This window comes from Lagenorhynchus albirostris, chromosome 8, assembly GCF_949774975.1.
Source record: "Lagenorhynchus albirostris chromosome 8, mLagAlb1.1, whole genome shotgun sequence".
NCBI classification, from domain to species: domain Eukaryota; kingdom Metazoa; phylum Chordata; class Mammalia; order Artiodactyla; family Delphinidae; genus Lagenorhynchus; species Lagenorhynchus albirostris.
Genome location: NC_083102.1, coordinates 19,890,434 through 19,910,818, shown reverse-complemented (window position 1 = coordinate 19,910,818; position 20,385 = coordinate 19,890,434). Strand labels below are relative to the sequence as shown.

The 20,385-nt window shown below is 39.2% G+C and overlaps 1 protein-coding gene across 1 annotated transcript in view; it reads right to left on the bottom strand.

Moving 5' to 3' along the window:
• CHCHD3 (coiled-coil-helix-coiled-coil-helix domain containing 3) overlaps positions 1 to 20,385 on the bottom strand; it is a 287,860-nt gene that overhangs the window by 40,491 nt on the left and 226,984 nt on the right. Inside the window, exon 6 of the mRNA XM_060155965.1 lies at positions 19,053 to 19,123. Coding sequence (XP_060011948.1) covers positions 19,053 to 19,123 — 71 coding nt within the window. The remainder of the gene's footprint in view (positions 1 to 19,052; positions 19,124 to 20,385) is intronic.

The window sequence follows — 20,385 nt, the reverse complement described above, 5'->3', positions numbered from 1 at the left end:
GATGAGTATCTTAAGATTGCAAGGCAAGCTGTTAAAACAAAAACTATTATCAGTAGCCACTACTTATCACTGCAAATCAGGATTATCACAACACACAGGATTATCGCAACCAAGTAAATGAATGTGGGTGCTGAGACTGACAGAGGACTGCAGCCACCATTCTTAGCTCCTAATATTTAAATGTTGGATTCACGAAAATAAGTGTCATTGCTTTCTTGATAATAAGCAAAAGTTATAAGCACGCTTATTAACTACAGTGACATTAATAACATAGCATACTATCAGTGTTAGGATTCCACACAAGATTTCATTTGAAAACAGGTCCACTCACTGCTTTAAAAAAAAGCAAACAAAGAAAGTTGGAAATTCTTGAAGGGACTGGGAGACGGGAAGGGAGTTGTTCTTTCCAAGGCTTGTGTTTTCCCTTTCCACCCTCTACAGGGATCTACACAGAGAAACAAGGTTATATCTGTGATTAGGTTAGCTTTTAAAACCCAGAATGTAGTTTAAACACACACACACACACACACACAGACACACACACACACACACACACAGAGGCAAGTGCACTCTTTTTGTGTTTCTTCTTTCTGACCCCAAACCTCCAGACTTTCATTCTTCACTGCAAACACACAAGGGTTAAATAGGCTTTTGAGGAGTAAACTAGACACTTAACCAGAAGTGTCACTTTTATTTCTGGGAAAAAGTAGGGTCCAAATGCCAAGCAAGTTACTTCAGAACCAACTTTATGGAGAATTTTGTTTATTTATCATCGACTGTCAACCTATAATTGCCTACAACCTCAAATTGATGGAAATATTCTAAAGGTATGAGTGATGAGATGAGGACGGTACCATACACTAACAATAGCTGCACTTCTCCTGCCACAGACTCCCATGTGCATTCCTACCTAAATTACGTATTTCCTAGCCTGTTAAAATATAATTATTATTTTGAGTACTGCTGTTAACCGTTGGTTAATGATTTGACAGAAAACGTGTCTTTAAACACATTTTTTTAGAGGCGTGGTACAGTCTCAATTGCAATTTTACAGGTTTGGGGATTATCCCTTAGGGGGGAAAAATATATATATAGGATTATATGATGGGCATAAATTTTAAAACACACACAAAATTCACTCAACAGAAACTTGAACTATCGATGACTACAATCATTAGCTAACTACTGATTGCTTGGAGTGTGCCAAGAACATGAATGGCCCTCCTTTAATATTCCTAGGTAACAACTCTGTGATGATCACCATTTACAGATGTAGAAAACTGAGGCGGGGGTGAGGAAGGAAAAGTAACTTGCTAGAGCCAGTCCACTGCACTACGTGAAGGATATCTACCAAAGTTATTCCCAGTAAAAATTCTGCTCATGTGGATATTTACTACTTCATTATAGCTCCACTGACTCTGTAGGATAGAAAAATTAAGAGAAGTTCTAATAAGTTAAAAAAGAAATCAGGAAGACCAAGAACCACAAACAAGAGAAAATGAGCACATTTTCTTGGTAGTTGCTATAGTAAAATCTGTAGCATAGTAAACATTCCTTTTTTTTTTAACATCTTTATTGGAGTATAATTGCTTTACACTGTTGTTAGCTTCTGCTGTATAAAAAAGTGAACCAGCTATACGTATACATATATTCCCATATCCCCTGCCTCTTGCGTTCCCCTCCCACCCTCCCTAACCCACCCCTCTAGGTGGTCACAAAGCACCGAGCTGATCTCCCTGTGCTATGCGGCTGCTTCCCACTAGCTAGCTATTTCACACTTGGTAGTGCATATATGTCAATGTCACTCTCAACACTTTGTCCCAGCTTACCCTTCCCCCTCCCTGTGTCCTCAAGTCCATTCCCTACGTCTGTGTCTTTATTCCTGTCCTGCTCCTAGGTTCTTCAGAACTTCTTTTTTTTAGATTCCATATATATGTGCTAGCATACGGTATTTGTCTTTCTCTTTCTGACTTACTTCACTCTGTATGACAGACTCTAGGTCCAACCACCTCACTACAAATAACTCAATTTCATTCCTTTTTATGGCTGAGTAATATTCCATTGTATATATGTGCCACATCTTCTTCCATTCATCTGTCAATGGACACTCAGGTTGCTTCCCCATCCTGGGTACTGTAAATAAGAGCTGCAATGAACACTGTGGTACATGACTCTTTTTGAATTATGGTTTTCTCAGGGTATATGCCCAGTAGTGGGACTGCTTGGGTCATATGGTAGTTCTATTTTTAGTTTTTCAAGGAACCTGCATACTGTTCTCCACAGTGGCTGTATCAGTTTACATCCCCACCAACAGTGCAAGAGGGTTCCCTTTTCTCCACACCCCCTCCAGCATTTACTGTTTCTAGATGTTTTGATGATGGCCATTCTGACTGGTGTGAGGTGATATCTCATTGTAGTTTTGATTTGCATTTCTCTAATGGTTAGTGATGTTGAGCATTCTTTCATGTGTTTGTTGGCAATTCGTTTATCTTCTTTGGAGAAATGTCTATTTAGGTCTTCTGCCCATTTTTGGATTGGGTTGTTTGTTTTTTTGATATTGAGCTGCATGAGCTGCTTGTATATTTTGGAGATTAATCCTCTGTCAGTTGCTTCATTGGCAAGTATTTTCTCCCATTCTGAGGGTTGTCTTTTCACCTTGTTTATGGTTTCCTTTGCTGTGCAAAAGCTCTCAAGTTTCATTAGGTCCCATTTGTTTATTTTTGTTTTTATTTCCATTCCTCTAGGAGGTGGGTCCAAAAGGATCTTGCTGTGATTTCTGTCCTAGTGTTCTGCCTATCATTCCTTTTTTCTTAAACCTACTTCCTAGATACCGTATCATAAAAAAGAGGAATTTTATGGCATGAAGTACAAATAGATATAACATTAATAAGAATGGATCTGCTTCCTGAAGAACGTGGCCAAGAGCTTAGCACTCAAATCTTTTAAAGATTCAGCCTTAATGTACTCTCTGGAACAACGATCCTATTTTCTTTGCATCATCAAGTTCTGAGAGTATTTTTCATTTGTCTTGTCATCAGTTAGAAAAAGTGAAGATGTGTATACATTTTGGTTTTCAATTCTCCTATTAAATCAGCTTCTCAGCGCTTTGGTTTCCAAATGCTCCAAAAGAGGTATGGATTGACATTTTTGCCAAAGGACAATTTTTTTGCTCTGTAGTTTTTTTTTTCTTATATAAATTTATTTTATTATATTTATTATTTTGGGCTGTGTGGGTCTTTGTTGCTGCGCACAGGCTTTCTCTAGTTGCAGCGAGCGGGGGCTACTCTTCGTTGGGGTGCTTCTCATTGTGGTCGCTTCTCTTGTTGCGGAGCATAGGCTCTGGAGCAGGCGGGCTTCAGCAGACGCGGTGCACGGGGTCAGTAGTTCTGGCTCGTGGGCTCTAGAGCGCAGGCTCAGTAGTTGTGGTGCACAGGCTTAGCTGCTCCGTGGCATGTGGGATCTTCCCGGACCAGGGCTCGAACCCGTGTCCCCGGCACTGGCAGGCGGATTCTTAACCACTGCACCACCAGGGAAGCCCCGCTCTGTAGTTTTTCCCAGAGTTAATGGAAAAAGTCCTGCCACTAATCTCAATTCACCTCTAGGGAATTATAGACTAGCAGGAAAAACTGCAAGGATTGTGCCAAAATGTAGTATTTTCAAATTGCACAAGTCAAAAGGTGAAAATTTTCACAAAGTGGGCTTTCCTTTTCTTTAAAAAAAAAAAAAAAAAAGAGCGAGACAAAGACAGACAGGCTCAGGAGGCCAGCTGTAGATTCACTATAATAAACCCACTGAAGTTAAGTAACCTGGGCCCTGCCAACTCTAAGCCCACTCGGTCTCTGCAGGTACCACCCCGTATAGGGTTCAATGTCCAGCACGTCACCCACATAACTTACCACACCTTATAACAACCCCATAAGGTCTTATATATACATTTCCTCCATCATCCGAAAGAAGCCCAAGAGGTTAGGTAGCCCAATGCCACATAGTCAGAAGGACTGGTCACAATTCAAACCTCATCCATGTCATAGAAACAGAAGTACCAGTTCCTGGGATTTCCCTGGTGGTTCAGTGGTTAGAACTCTGCACTTCCACTGCATGGGGCACGGGTTCGATCCCTGGTTGGGGAACTAAGATCTCGCAAGCTGCATGGCCAAAAAAAAAAAGTACCAGTTCCTAAGGGTTTATGTCCAAATTTGTCCCACTGCAGCCTTTTGGGGGGGAAAAAAAAAAAAAAAACGGCCAAAAAAAAAAAAATCTTTTGAAACACAATCTGAGTGCCTGTCAGTAGCGGATGGGCTCAATAAATCATGGTAGAACAATGCCATGGAACACTATGCAGGTACTGGGAAGAATGAGTTAGATTTACACGTGTTGACCAAAGGAGATATACCCATAATAAATGTAAGTTAAAGAAATATATATGGTATAATCTCAATATATAAGGTAAAAATAATACAACATCTATGTTTATTAATGTTTCTATGGATAGAGATAAAGGAAGGATGACTATCAAACGACAACTTCACACACTTTATTTTTAAGGGGTTGACTGAGAAGGAAAGAGGAAAAAATTACATTTGCCATGCTAAGAAAGAAGTGGGGGTAGTATACTGATAATTTTAAAAGTCCAATAGCGTTTATTAATTTCATATGCTTTTCACTACACAAAGCATCCAGGAAGGGTATCAAAAGGCAAAAGTTGATCACAAAACGAAATGGGAAGGAAAAAGAATTCTTAAAAGGTTCATTTAATAATACTAGAATCTTCAAGGGAACTAGCAATCTATGAGCTAATTTTATATATTCTGGGTGCGTATAATCACAGTTACAGACATAAACCACATACAATTTGCCTATAAAACATTCTTTTCAAAAACATTCAGAGCTTGGTACCAAGTGAATTCTTAGGACACCACGGACAAAGAGATCGTGGCTAAGAGTATTTTTTTTAAGTTCATCATTATACCATTTCAATTAAAAGATGATCTCATGTTGTGGACTGCAGGGAGTGCTAAAATGTGGAACCAGTGTATTGGCTTTTGGTGACCCTCTATGTCCTAAAACTTCTTCTCTGCAAAGTTGCCCTAAGATTTCCCCAGAGAGCATCCCATGAACCAAACCTTTCCTGAACTCTTTCCTCTCCACTTTTTCAATCAAAACTACTTTTTCCTATGTCCCATTCTCTCAAAGCCCTGAACTTTGCTAAGAAACAATACGGTAAGCTAAAACTTGCTTATTTTTAATGCATATTAACATGCTTATATGATAATAGTAATTAACATGAAATAGCAAATCGTGATTATTATAACATACACATATGTATGCACCAAATATCATATCTGTATATCTGACAGACTCCTAGAAAAAACTACCAACTCAAAAGCTTAATTCTCATGGTGTGAATTATGGGTACCAGGGATAGGTGATTTAAAAAAATATTCCCAAGTAGGCAAAACTTTTGGTCGAATTCTCACATCCTATTAACTCTGCCTTTCAAAACATAGCATTTAAAGTCCTTCGGCGTCTGACCCTAATCTTCCTTTTTGGCCTCCTATTCCATCACACCTCCCCCCGCATTCATTCTAACCGTTTCTAGCATATGATTCCCTCTTCATGGAAAGCCATTCTCCCTCTTCTTACCTTGAGAAAATCTCAAAGTGAGCAGGAGCCAGCCTGCACACTAGGCACCTCTTCTCGCAGTCTACATCCTGCTCGTCATCCCTACACTGTCTTGTCTGTGCCTTCGTATTAGCATTTACCACACTATAGCCGCTGTTGTATCAATCTGTCTCCCCATGTGTACTGCAAGTGTCCGGAGGGCAAGCATCATGCCTTCTTCATCTCTGTATTTCCAAGTTTATAAAAACCACCTGGAATGTATGAGATACTCGACAATTCTTCTTGAACAAATGTTTAAGTTATAATTCCTGTATCAGGTTTTGACACCTTTACAGTAGAGCTAGTAATTTCAACAAGTATCAGACCTCTGAGGGCAGGGACTTAAACTTATATTTTTGTATTTCCAGTGCCCATAGAGCACAGAGCATCAAAGACACCCCGATGGATGGCTGTGTTGTTGATACTGATGATGAGCTGTCACCTTACTACCCTTCAAAACACATGTACGTCATTGAGCTCTTCACTGGGGGAAGAAACCAAACAGACGAAAACAATGTATCAGAATCCACTCATTGAAAAGAACTCCCAGGACAGTGGAGTTGATGAAATTGGTCTCCTGGAAAAATCTGGTATCTCAAATTCAAAGACCTCAAAAATACCTCCAAACCAACACGTCACTAACCACACCAAAAACACAAATGACAAAGTAGTGACAAAACATCTGATCCCTGCTTCTTGTCAACTAACCAGGATGTCTGAAAGATGCACCCTACACCCAGCGATGTTATTTTCTTTACATTAAGGTCTTTTGTATTGGAGAAACTGTATCAGGGAAAGAAAACTGGTTAATTGTGAATAGTACCAAATGAGCTGTAATGGAGGTGCTATGAATGTAAATCAGCGAAGCCTGATGCAGAACACAGCAGCATCTGGGCGTGCAGCTTGCAAAGTAATGAGACTGTGATGATAAGCTGGCACCCAGCTTTGATCACTTCATCTTGCTCAAGAGCTCTGCTGGGGAAACAGAGGTGAGAGGCACTGACCTCCCTCCCACCACTCCGCAGGAGCACAGAAAACCACAACGGATCGGACTGATCCCCTTCTCTCTTCTCCTCCTTGCAAACACACCCCTTTTTCAGAACTGACGGTTTCATAGCGGGGAGCCCAGCATAAAACAGGCCGAGAAAGCTTCTACCGTATGAAGTGCCATGTCTGAACACGTCGACAGTAATTGGCAATTCATTTTTCATCCTAAAAGCAGAAACAGGCGTACGCTACCTTCAAACTCCCAATCATAAACCGCGCTGAATGTGCCTTGTACACAGACAGCTTTGCTGAGCTACACCAGTGGCAGGCTGGTGGACTTCAGAGTCTCCACAGATGGGTCTGTCTCACAAATAAATAGGTATTTGTGTAATCTCAGAAGCACAAGAGAACAAAATGAAGAGAGAATGGCAGCACATTAAAAAAAAAACAATCCCACCACACAACAGCAGCCCTTAGCCTTTCTTGTGTTAATATTGTAATTGGCACATAGCTGACTTCTTTGTGCTTGTAAGGTCCCTACAAGTGTGTTTAACATACTGAAAAAGGAGCTTTTTAGTTCTTGAAAAGGAGTATAAAGCCAGATGTATCCCTGCACAGTATTTCTTGCCAGCCTCATCCAGAAAAGGGAGCTGAAGTGACTTGTGTGAAGGGAGCCAAGAGTGAGAACTCCCTTTAATGAGCACATCTATCAGTTTTCAAGGGACGCAGATGATTACCAGCATTTAGACATACACACTCACAAAAGGAACATGGCAATTTAACTGCTGGCTGGTGCATGAGAAAGCACGTAAGACAGCTGAAGGCAGCCATGTGAGCAAGTTGGGGATGCTTGGCGACACTTTTACATGGGAACATGTGTGCTTTCATTTCAACATGTAGGGAAGGGCCAAGATGCAAGCTTTCACAAGTTTTCAAGCATTTTGCCAGGACTCGGTACATAGTATGAACAAATTGCTGCCTAAGATTATAATATTAAAAAGTACCAGTGTTACTCTATAAATGTTTTACGTATAGATACTGACTATAAAACCCCTTTATCAAAATTTACTTTCAAAACTTAACCAGGCCTGGGACTTCCCTGGGCGAAGTGGTTAAGAATCCGCCTGCCAATGCAGGGGACACGGGTTCGATCTCTGGTCTGGGAAGATCCCACATACCGCGGAGCAACAAAGCCTGTGCGCCACAACTACTGAACCTGCGCTCTAGAGCCCGCGAGCCCCTGCACCACATCAAACAGTTGCCCCCGCTTGCCGCAACTAGAGGAGCAGCTACAAAGACCCAACGCAGCCAAAGATAAATAAATAAAAATAAATCTATAAAAAACAATTATAAAAAAAAAAACTTAACCAGGCCTATCTACAAGACTCTAGGCCAACAAGGAGACGAGTATAATAGGCAAACATAATTTAATGGGGAGCGGGGGAGACTTATTCTTAAGAAAATAAATAAAATAAAGCAAGGTTTACTCCTGTATCTGTAGAGATCAAGCATACTGAATGAACAGCCCTGACTCTGAGATGAAGTTTTCAAATTCTAATAAGAAAATATGATTATGGATAGGATTAGAAATCACAGGTTTCTTAAGACTATGATTAAATTGAAGAAACTTATTTTACCTGGGACAAATTACAGTTAAAAGTTGGGTATTCCCAATATTTCGGACATTTTTTTTCCTAATTAAAATTAGGAAATTAGGGTATTTTAAGATTAACATTTTAAAAATGTACTGATCTTAGGTGTTCACACTGTAGTAAAATTGTATATATACCTAGCTAACTATTACCCAGAAAAACAAATATTCTCAATACCTCAGAAAGTTCACATGTGTCCATTTTCAATTAAGTCCCCCTCTATCCCCATCAACTACTTTCTGATTTCTATCAATATAGACTAATTTTTCCTATTTTTGAACTCCACAGAAACGGAATCACACAATGGGTACTGTTTTGTGTCTGGCTTCTTTTTGCTTAACATAATGTTTCTGAGATTCAGCCACGTTGTTGCATGAATAGTTTATTTTTTTAAAACTGCTAAACTCATCGATGACCATATGGGTAGTTTCTTTTTGACTACTATGAGTAAACCTGATATGAACATGTGTACAAATCTTTCTGTGGATGTATATTTTCTTTGCTCTTGGGTAAATACCCAGATCTGGAATTCCTGGGTCATAGAATAAATGTATGCTTAAATTTATAAGACACCACCGAACTTCTTCCAAAGTGACTTTGCTCTTTTATACCCCCCAACAGCAAAGCAGGAGAATTCTGGTTTCTTCACATCCTTGCAAACAATTAGTATTGTCAGTCTTTTTGATTTTCATCATTCCAGTGGTTTTAATTTGCAATTCCCTGATAGCTAATGATGTTATTAGCACTTTTCATGTGCTAAGTGGCCATTCTTATATCTTCCTTTGAAGTGTCTGTTCAAGTCTTTTGCCCATTTTTTTTAAACATCTTTATTGGAGTATAATTGCTTTACAGTGTTGTGTTAGTTTCTGCTGTATAACAAAGTGAATCAGCTATATGCATACGTATATCCCCATATCCCCTCCCTCTTGCATCTCCCTCCCACCCATCCTATCCCACCCCTCTAGGCAGCCTCAAGCTGATCTCCCTGTGCCATGCAGCTGCTTCCCACTAGCTGCCCATTTTTTAAATTTTCTAAATGGTGTCTTAAGATGAGAGAACCTTTTAATCATGATAAGGTCCAAATTTATCAATTTTTGTATTTTGTTTGCTTACATCTTAAGAAAAATAAAAAGAGCCAGAAATAGGAATCCTTGATAGACTGACACCATGAGAGATGATGTGGAAATTATACATTCAAATGAGCAATGGGAAGACACATTCAAGTACGATTATCCTGAAAGTTTTGGTTTCAATTTTAGTACCATGGTTTTACCCCAGAAATAGTGGCAACCCTAAGTTAATTATCTGGTTGAGAGCAAGGAGGGTTGATAACATTTGGAATAGGCTTCCCAAACCACAGAGTGATGAAACAAGTAGGTATCACCATATGGCAGAGCCTATACAACTTCCCAGAGACTATCCTGAGAGCTATCACTTTTATGCATAGATAACTTCTTTGATATAATTTTTACCATACTTAAGGCTCTAGATGGTTAAACTTTGCAAATCTGACACAAGGAAAGAATTAAAAATCTACATCCTACAAGTCTTCCTGGACATTTTAAGAAGTGGCAGGTCAGTCAGATGGTAATTAACTCTAATTGGCCCCCCTACAAGCTTGGATGCTTTCTATCTGTAGCTGAGTGGCACTCAAAAGGCAAAATAACTTTTTCTCATCTATGAAAACATCAAAGGAAAATTTTTAAAAATTATTTCCAACTGGATCCTTTAAAAAGTAAATGAACTCTTGCTGGAATCAGCAAGAGGAAAAAACTCAGTAATCCCAGTTAGAAGTATCTTTGGGGAACTATGAGCTGTGTAGATAATTACTCAAATAAGCAAGGATCAATAAATTCTAAAATACCATGCACCCTAGAACTCAAAATGTTCTTGTTTTAAATATTATGATACAAAGAAAGAAACAAGCTATCATTTTGGCAGAAACTTCATTTATCTAACTAATAGTGTGCAATTAATATTTCATATAACCATGTAGGGTAATGCTGGATTCTTAATGGATCGTATTGATTAAGGAAGAAAGTTCAATGCTAATGTTCCTGTAGGGGAAAACAGAACGATTTGTTATCCCACGCAGAACAAATCATGAATTCAGGAGTTTATGGCCACTAACCTAAGGGCTGCAACAAGACTGATTTTGATAATTTACATGAAACACATGAAACACCTAAACAGATTATATTAAAGGAAAGAATATGCCCAGAGCAACCCAAACAAACGCCAGCTGCCACCGCTGAGACAGGGAAGAGAATTCCAGGTCATGGATTTAAGGTAGGATGTGGCCAATCTGGCCTCAGTGGCTGGGTTCCTTCACATACTGTGTTGAAGTGATAAGGAAGTTTCCACTGTGACCCTCTTGACCTTGAGACCAACTGCACATGTTCATGCAACAGCAGCAGTTTGTGTTCTATTTTGTGAAACAGATAATACTGTCGTATGGCTTACATCCCTGTCCTGCCCTCTTAGTCCTATATTCCAATCAACTTTGCCATCCTGCCCTGCCCCCTTCTACAGACACCTCTGGACTGAGTGGAATGCTGCAACAGTCGAGAGTCAACAGTCCGTGCTGTTTTACAAGGTGGCTGCACCAGTCTGCATTCCCACCAGCAGAGAGAGAGAGTGTGTGTGAGTGGTGGTGGGGCGGGGAGGGGAGTGTCCCTTTCTCCTCCGTACTCTCTCCAGAATTTGTTACTTGTGGACTTTTTGATGATGTCCATTCTGGCCGGCTTGGGTGGCTTTGATCTGCATTTCTCTTGATGGTTCGCAATGCTGAGCATCTTTTCACGTGCCTGTTGGCTGTCTTCTTCGGAGAGGGGTCTGTTTGGGTCTTCTGCCCATTTTTTGATTGGGTTGTTTTCTTGTTGTTGGGCTGTATGAGCTGTTTGTGTGTTTTAGAGATGGAGCCCTTGTTGGTCGCATCATTTGTGAGTGTTTTCTCCCAGTCCGAGGGTTGTCTTTTCATTTTGTTTGTGGTTTCCTTGGCTGTACAGGGGCTTGTGAGTTTGACTGGGTTCCATTTGTTTGTTTTTGCTTTTGTTTCTATTGCTTTGGGAGACTGACCTAGGAAAGTGTTGCTACGATTTATGTCGTAGGCTGTTCTGCCTGTGTTCTCTTCTAGGAGTGTTATGGTGTCATGTCCTAACATAATATAAACAACAAACAACCCTACACTTCTAAATAGGCAATTATAACCAAGTGTATGCAGAAATGATACAGGTGGAAACCTAACTCGCAAGTGGTGTTAATGTTTCTTGGCATTTACTTCTGTTACCTTAGAGAATAAGTATGTAGACTAAGGCTAGAGCTCCAACTTAAAGAAATAAGAAGAAACTAACTAACTAGACAGATCTGATTAGGAGGGCTCTAATTTTAAGGGGGGCGGGGAAGGCACTGATCGCCTAAGGTTTCCTTACAAATCTAACCAATTCTACATGCCCACGGTAAGAAATACTGTCAAACAGTGGTGTGTTCCAAAGCAGGTCTCACTTGCCTTTGAACTAATTTGTTGCTTTGGGGGGTGTGGGGGAAGAGAATGACACACACAGCTTCTTAGTTTGAGAGGCGGCAGGCTGCTCTCCACATATCCCCTGATGAAGTACAAAAGGGGCTGCCATACCACACACAACATAACTAAAAGGTCAGCTGGTGTCTTACAACTAAATAAAACTACTTAGGTCCATTTTTTAGATGAAGATCAATGACAACTTTTTTTTTCTTTTTCAGCTTTTAAACCTTCTGAGCTTGAATGCCCTAAAGAGAATGGCAGTTAAAATTTACATTTTACAGATGGAAGAGACAAGTCAAAGGTGGAATAAATAACCTGCCTGAGGAACTGGGTGTTCTAAATAACTGAGACTTTGTTTCAGTCAAATGGGTATTTGCTATTGGACAAACTCTAGTGGGTACATGAAATACTGTGGAAGTTGACATAGGTGAGTTGATGTTTAAAAAAAAAAACAACAAACAACCCTATACTGCTAACTAGGCAATTATAACCAAGTGTATGCAGAAGGAGCACAGGTATATTTACTTTTTCTAGAATTTAGCCTCTTCAATTGCTAAGTCTCTTACTGAATAATCAAGATGTTGCTTGGCTCTAAGGACCGTAGGGAATAAAATGTCACCACTGCAGCTGCTATGTTTCCTGCTCACAGCCCTTCAAATTAAAAAAAGGGGGGAAAAGGCCCAATACAAATGCAGAATTTAATTAGTTAGTAAAAGCCCCAATCCTTGCTCGAAGCCCTGTTCTTCCTGTAATATCGCATTCTTTTCTTCTTATGTAAACTTTTCATTAGGGAGAAGACATCTTTATAATACAATAACTCGAGTTATACTGTAACTGCTGGTAACATAACTCCTGCATTAGAAAAGCCAGCATGTTCAAGTAATGTTGTTTTAATACAATTTGTGTTCAGCAGAAACCAAGTCAACTTGGTCACTGAGAATTTGATCAATGTGAATTAGTGTCTTACTGAGATAAACCATTTGATCATTTAGAAACTGATCAACGAGAATCAGAGATAAAACATTTATCATGTACATTTGGTATATCAGAGCCATTCACGCAGCACTAAAGTAGGTTATAAGCAGACATCGGTAAGTGTTAGAGACAATGTGCAGGGAAACTGTCAGCTGCAGATACAAATAAATATCTGAAAGTATATAATTTTAATCCTTTTGATAGGGCAAGTTACTCAATGAGGCAGCTGGAGTCACTGAAAAATTATAGGAGCTCAGCTTTGGAAAACCTGGAAAGAAGCACAGCAATGCTGAAACACTGCAAACTTTGGAAATAAGTTTTAATTAAAAGTTTAAGCAGAATGGTAAGTAACATAAATTTACTTGGCTAAACTTCTATAAGAGTTTTAAGACTATTAATCAGAGTAAACTTTGTACCTGCAGGACAATTAGTTCTATTAATCTAATATTTCCAAATTGAAGTCACATTGACATTCAAGCGCACTGGCTTATGCATCTAACAGAATTATAAATTTGCCAGTCAAAACCTTATTTAATTATTTTACAGCCAATTAAGCAGGATCTTTAAACACTGTTGCTTAAAACTGTCCATAATCCACATGTGTAATTACAGAGAACATGAGAAACACCTGCTGATACCACTGGCGTGTCATCCTGAGCTTCACTAACTCATTCGTAGTGTAGCTATTAAAATCACACACCCTAAAAAACTAAACAGCACTGCCAGTCAAAGTGAAACCCTAATAAAACCAAGAACATTTTAAAGAGAAAGAATTTTACACTGAAGCAAACCTTTGACTATATAGTGATATTTAAAAAAGCCATTTTATCTGTAAGAGTTTTGCATAGCATTCCACAGATACTCTATAATCACCTAAACTCCTTCCACAGGGTAACTAATCTTTTAATACATTGCAAGGATAACCCAGGCTTCTTCCGTGAGCCTAAATTTGTAAGTCAGGTTTCAACAACTTCGTTCAAGGATAAAAGTGAGGGGCTTCCCGGGTGGCGCAGTGGTTGAGAGTCTGTCTGCTGATGCAGGGGACACGGGTTCGTGCCCCGGTCCGGGAAGATCCCACATGCCGCGGAGCGGCTGGGCCCGTGAGCCATGGCCACTGAGCCTGCGCGTCCGGAGCCTGTGCTCTGCAGAGGGAGAGGCCACAACGGTGAGAGGTCCACGTACCGCAAAAAAAAAAAAAAAAAAAAAAAAAGGGAAAACCCCTCCTAACATCTGGCACACAAAGGAGCATTACCAGTATTCACATCCAATTGCACAGAACCATACTCCTTTACGAGTGCTTCATCTTTCAAAGATACTGAAGCCAAGTTGAAAAGTTATACCTCTAATAAAATCAGTCCAAAATATTTTTGAGAGATCTATGTCACTTCCCATATATATTTTTAGGGAAGGTAGAACTGGCCACTTAATTATCTAAAGGAAAACATGGGAGTGAAAGATCAATCGTCTTTGAAATGCTTTTGTTTGATATTACATTGTCTTCACAAGGTTTACACTGCCTTTTGCTTTACATTTGCTTGATGTTTGTTTTTATATTTTGAAAACAATTTGTGTGTACATAACACTATGGTAACATTTCCTTTATGTGGGTGTGGTATATTGACCCCAATCCACTGAGGCAATTGGATTCTGATGCTGACTAACAAACAGAGCCCCTGTGGCGCTCTGTCCATACACCCCTTATTCTGTCTGTACATCCTGACAGCTCTGACACACATCCCTTTTGGGGCCGTCCTGTCATGAGAGCTTTATATGCTGTCTCCTGGCTGGACTGTGAGCTCCCCAAGGGTAAGAACTCTCCCTAATGTTCTTTGGGGAAGTTTTAACATCATCTAGATTTCGTTTGGAACCAGATACAGAAATCTCCCCTATGGTGCATAGTTTCATAACATGAGTTGGACATGATAATAAAATAATAATATCATAATAATAATACATAATAAAAAAATCTAGTATTTATTGAGCATTTACTTTGTGCTAGACCTGTGCTAAGCACTATCAATGTAACATTTAATATAACATTTCGCTTAATTACCTACAAGTTAGAATATAAGGATTAATACTGAACATAATTTTCAGTAGCTGAGTTATAACATGGTACTACCGCCATGTAACTAACTCAGAACTAACACCATAACTTGCTCTATTTAACAGCTAATAACAAAGGGTGATAAAGGTGATATGAAGTGCTTATAATGACTGCTTCAGTCGAGCTGGGAAAAGAAAAGGTATATCTCTTGAATAAAAGCTAGATGTAAAAAATACATGTATCACTGGGTTTACCCAGTGATTTGGGTTTTATAGCCAAAATTTTAAAGCTATTTTGGGGAAAAAGTTTTTGCAGGAAAATAAACAGCACACATTCTTGATCCCAAATTACTTAATTTCCATTGAAAAAAGAAATAGTAAGTTTTAATAATTTGATATTTATTAGGGATACAATTATCTCATCACAGTAGAACCAACTGTGGATTTTTAAAAAGCTTTGGTTTATTAAATCTGTCTTATTCTTGCCCTCCTCTGACGAGCTCTAAGCTCCACGCTGATAAGACCCCACCTATCTCCTTCATGGCTGTATATTCAGAATGCAGGGGAGGGCATGTTGCATAGAAGTACTATGAATGAATGATGTGTTGATAAAATAGGGGGAAAAATTCCAATAAATCTAAAGTGTTTTACTGGTTTACCACCAAACTATAAAGTGAGGGACTGAAGTGTGAGTTAATATTTAAGCCTCCCTAAAATAATTCCATTAGCTATCCTGCAGGATGCCCCAATGTAACTGTTGTTCATCACATGTGGCCTCAAATGCTCGGAGCATTCTTTATTCTTTCTCTTTACAGTGATTTTATGTGACCACCCTATCAGGTGCATAATAGTGCCCTTGAAATTGCAATTTAAAAAGCTTCCATCTCCTGTAACCAAGATGTATCCAAATGAATCCTTCCATCACATAAAATTAACTAAATCCTCCTCAAAGTCCTTCAGAGTTTGCTGTCCAAGAGGAACTGCTGAATTCAGCTCTGTCAGGCAATGGAAAGAATACAGTACTCTGCCTTGCAAAAGACTGAAGATGTCATGATTACATGAGGTGCTCAAGTTTCTAAGGAGAAACAAAATTCCGTTGAGGAATCTCTGTGTGTTCAAAGATGGTAAACATCTCTTACATCCAAAGCACTATCACTTCCTTGGTGTGACACTAATGAACTCAATGTAAATCAAAATACGATATTCTAGGAAGCTCAGGCTAGCAGGTAGTAGCTGAAAAAAATGATATAATGAAAGTCACTTTCTGAAAAACCTAGCTTTGAAATTCCTGGGTTTTTGTTTGCACTGGAGTTAGCCAAACTGCAAAGTCTGAGGGCAGAGTCCCCAAGACTGTCCTCACTTCTAGTATCATCTGCAAGTTCAAGGGGTTCCCAAACCACCCTAAGCTTTGATAATTCAATAAAAGGACTCACGGAACTCACTAAAGCTATTAAACTCAGAGTGATGGCTTATTATGGGAAATGATACCGAGAATCAGCCAAAGGGAAAAGAAACCAAAGTCTGAGAGGTTCCCAGATGCAATGTTCCCACTGTCCTCAGGATGCATTTCCCTCCTGGTATCGCTGTGTAACAAATGCAGAGTAGCATCAACGAGAGACGCTCACCCAGACTTTAGTGTCCTGAGCTTCACTGGAGCCTCATCACACATTCTTGCCTGACTGACTGCCCCGTGGCTGAATTCAGTCTCTGGCACCGGGCTGATACCACATGTCATAAGGGGCCCATCATAAATAATAAGACATTTCTTTCACTTGGGAAATTCCAAGGGTTTAGAGGTTTGTTCTAGGAGCTAGGTACAAGGGCCAGAGCTCACTTTGGGAAAGGCCAAACTGTTTACTACACCAGATTGGAGAAGGACCTAATAAAGAATAATACCGTCTAAAGATAAAAGAGAATGATGCTGCTGAGGCTCTGCTTAAAACTAAGTCCCAACTACAGGTCCATGCTGTCTTGCAGAAGGCAAGTCATGATGACTTTTACTTTGGCGCTACATGCAGCCTGCCATTCTGCAGTAGGCTAGCCCAGGCTGAATGACTTGGCAGCTGGGCATGGCTTCAGAAGAGAAGCCAATTCTTTTCATCTAAAATCAGACTTCTCTCTCTATGAAATTCAGCTTCCACCAATTTTCCAATAAACTAAGCTTATATTTCTGTTTCTCCTTTATCCCTTCTATCCAAGTGTTATGGGCTGAACTGTGTCTCCCCCAAAATTCTTATGTTGAAGTCCTAATGCCTGGTACTTCAGAAAACAAATTTGGACAGAGGATTTTTAAAGAGGTAAGTAAGTTAAAATGAAGTCATCAGGATGGGCCCTAATCCAATGTGATTTATATGAGAAGGAGATTAGGACACAGATGCAGTGAGGAAGGCCATGTAAAGACAGCCATCTGCAAGCAAAGGAGAAAGGCCCCCGGAGAAACCAACCCTGCTTCCACCTTGATCCTGAACTTCCAGCCTCCAGAATTGTGAGAAAACAAACTTCTGTTGTTTAAGCCAGTCAGTCTGTGGCAGCCCTAGCAAACCAGTACACCAATTCATCACTAATTCATGTCTAATCTCTCAGTGACTTTTGCATCCATCCCCTCCTTTTCTCTTTCACTTATAGAGATATCTCATCTGGTATCTCTGGCTTTTTTCCCCCCCGCACACCTCCAATCAAACCTCACATCAACTATCAGACTAATTCCTAAAGGGCAACAGAAATTGGGGTACTCACCTGGTTAAACACCTTCCAATGCCTTCTGGCTAAATGAAGACCAACTTCTTAGCCCAGCAGCTAATGAATGACCCTACCAACCTTTCCAGCTGTATCTCGCACCAGTCTCTGTGAATCAAACCACTGCTCTTAACTAGTTTGTCACCCAACTACTGAAGATGTTTTCATTTTGAATACCTTTCCTTCCTCATTATTCAATACTCCTCTTCAAGCCTCAACTAAAATACCATCTTCTTTATAATGACTTCATAGACCATTCTAGTTAGAACTGATCTCCTTTAACTTAAATTTTAGTTATTTGTATAGTTATCATCTTACAAGGAAGAAAGACCCAGGGTGCCAAGTCAAAGGTTCTCAAGGTACAGAGACCAAAGGTTTAAAAAACATTGCTTTAACATTAATGGGAAGGATAAAAACCTAACTTTGAGAATACATATGTAGAGTGCCTTTCAAAATCAAGTCTATCCAATACCATATCTAAATTCTAAAGATAGCATATTAACCTTTAAGAGTGAGATTTATGGCTCATTTTTAGAAGGCCTTTCCCAACTGCCCCTAAAGAGATAATTCACTAAGGAAGACTAAAGGCTTTTGTCTATTTAAAGATACCTCAAACCATCTTTTTAAAAAGTCTTTTTTTAAATCAACATTAAAATAACACCAATATCCATTACCACACAAACTGCACTATAGCAGAAAGTAACAACATTCTGCCTTAGGGTTTAATCATTTTATCAAATGTTTATAAACATGCCAAGGAAGGAGGTCAGAACCCAATGCACTCTTTCAACTAAACCTGTCACAGCACCTTTCTGTGCTTCACTAATTTGCACAAGTGCAACTAACAGAGGTTACACAACAGAACTATTTATACACTCAGGAAAATTCTGAATGATGTTTTCTGACCTAATGTGAGCACTGGAAGCAAAGGGAAAGTACAGGGCTATGGGTCGCAGACACTTTGATCCATCAATTACAGAACATTCATTTAAACATTCCAAGGATTAACACAGGTAGCAATTTAACATCACCCTCATAATCAAGGGCAAGGTAAAGTCTGTGATTTAAATGCTGTCAAGGTACATGTAAAGAAATGAAAAAAGCTTAAATGGGAGAAAGGCAGATACCCGTTGGACATGCCCACCATTTTATGATACACAAGTGAATGATTTCTGTGTTTCTATTAATAGAGATAGAAATTTAACATCACCTTTATTATCAATGGTATCCTATCTTATATAATATTCCAAATGAAAATTCTATCACCATTGCTTTCAATTTCCCCTGAGTTCATAAAATTGAGTTGCAACACAGTCACCAAATGCCCATTCCTTGCATTTGAATTCCACTAGAGCAACATGGATCCAAACACATTTCCAAGTATTCCAGAGGGCTAACATATCAAAGAGCAATAAAGGTGTATTTTCATCTTGTCAAGAGGGTAAATAGTGATAATACTATTAAAAACTTACTTGAACTTTGCTTCCACCTCCTCAGCAGCTTTCTGGTATTGCTCAGTGGTGACTTTGTAGAACTCTGAGCTCTGCGGATAAAGATCGATAGCAGAGTTTTCAGTATCCAAGAGGACAAAATGTGTGCAAGACCTATGATTTCAAAAAAATACATAAAATCTTGTGTCGGCCACTCAAGCAGTAGGAGAAAGATTTCTTGCATGGTAGCATGAATACTTACAAAAATACATGTAAAGCTACACATTTAATAACAGTATAGTTGTCGGTATACAGGCTGTAATTAAAGAGTAAATGTTCACATTTGTAATTCATCATTATTTGATCCTTCTGAGAAAATTCCTAACACATTTTTGAAAGATTATTTTGATCTCCCTTATTTGGAATCCACCACTGCAAGATCAAAAGACACTTTGATTGAATATGATATTCACACACTATACTTGCCTATTATTCCAGTGTTCCACCTAGGATATGAAAGGATCATTTCTTTTTACACAGTACATTTATCCTCAAGATGGATTCTTTATGGAGTAGAGTTTGTTCTATCATCTCCATATGACCACAGAGCATCAACATTTATAACAAATTAATCAGTAAGAACAGGGGTGCAGATTTAGGTAATTTTTATTAAAAAATGTTTCAATATTACATGAATGAACACATAAGCAACATAAATCAAGTTGTAAGAGCAAAGTAATGCCTTTCCTGGGGCAGCAAAATTAAAAATGATCCATTCTGGCTAGCTACTGTGAAACCTGTCTTACTGCAGAGGGTGGCCTAAATGACCCTATGAGTCTTCAGACTCCATGAAATACCCTGCAAAATGCATCACAGTGCAAAGGAACAAAATGCAGTAGACCCCAAAATGCAGTCTACTGTGCCCCTTCATTCCCTAATCACTCAGGTTTCACATGCATGACTTAGGGTAGTTTATTTTTTAATAAATCATTGTTGGTTGGTAAGAAAATGAAAATGAAATCCTCTTCACACCAGTGACCCCTTTGCATTTAACAATCTGGGTTGCCCAACGACAGTCACATCCAGGTTTGTTGGATGTAGATAAAATCAATAGGTATGTGATTAGACAGCAGACTCAGGATGGCTGGAGCAATGGACAGGTCACCATTTGAGATGATGAATGGCTTTCTATCAACCTAGAGTCCCCTACGATGCTAACATTTACTATAATCTTATTTGGGCTGCGATTTATCTTTCTTGCACCTGATCAATAAAGATGAACAGAACAGTTGTAAGGATCGATTGTAATTTTTTATCATTTTCAAACACAAAGGTGTATTTCTGACATGAAGACAATATTTACGTGTACTGCTTC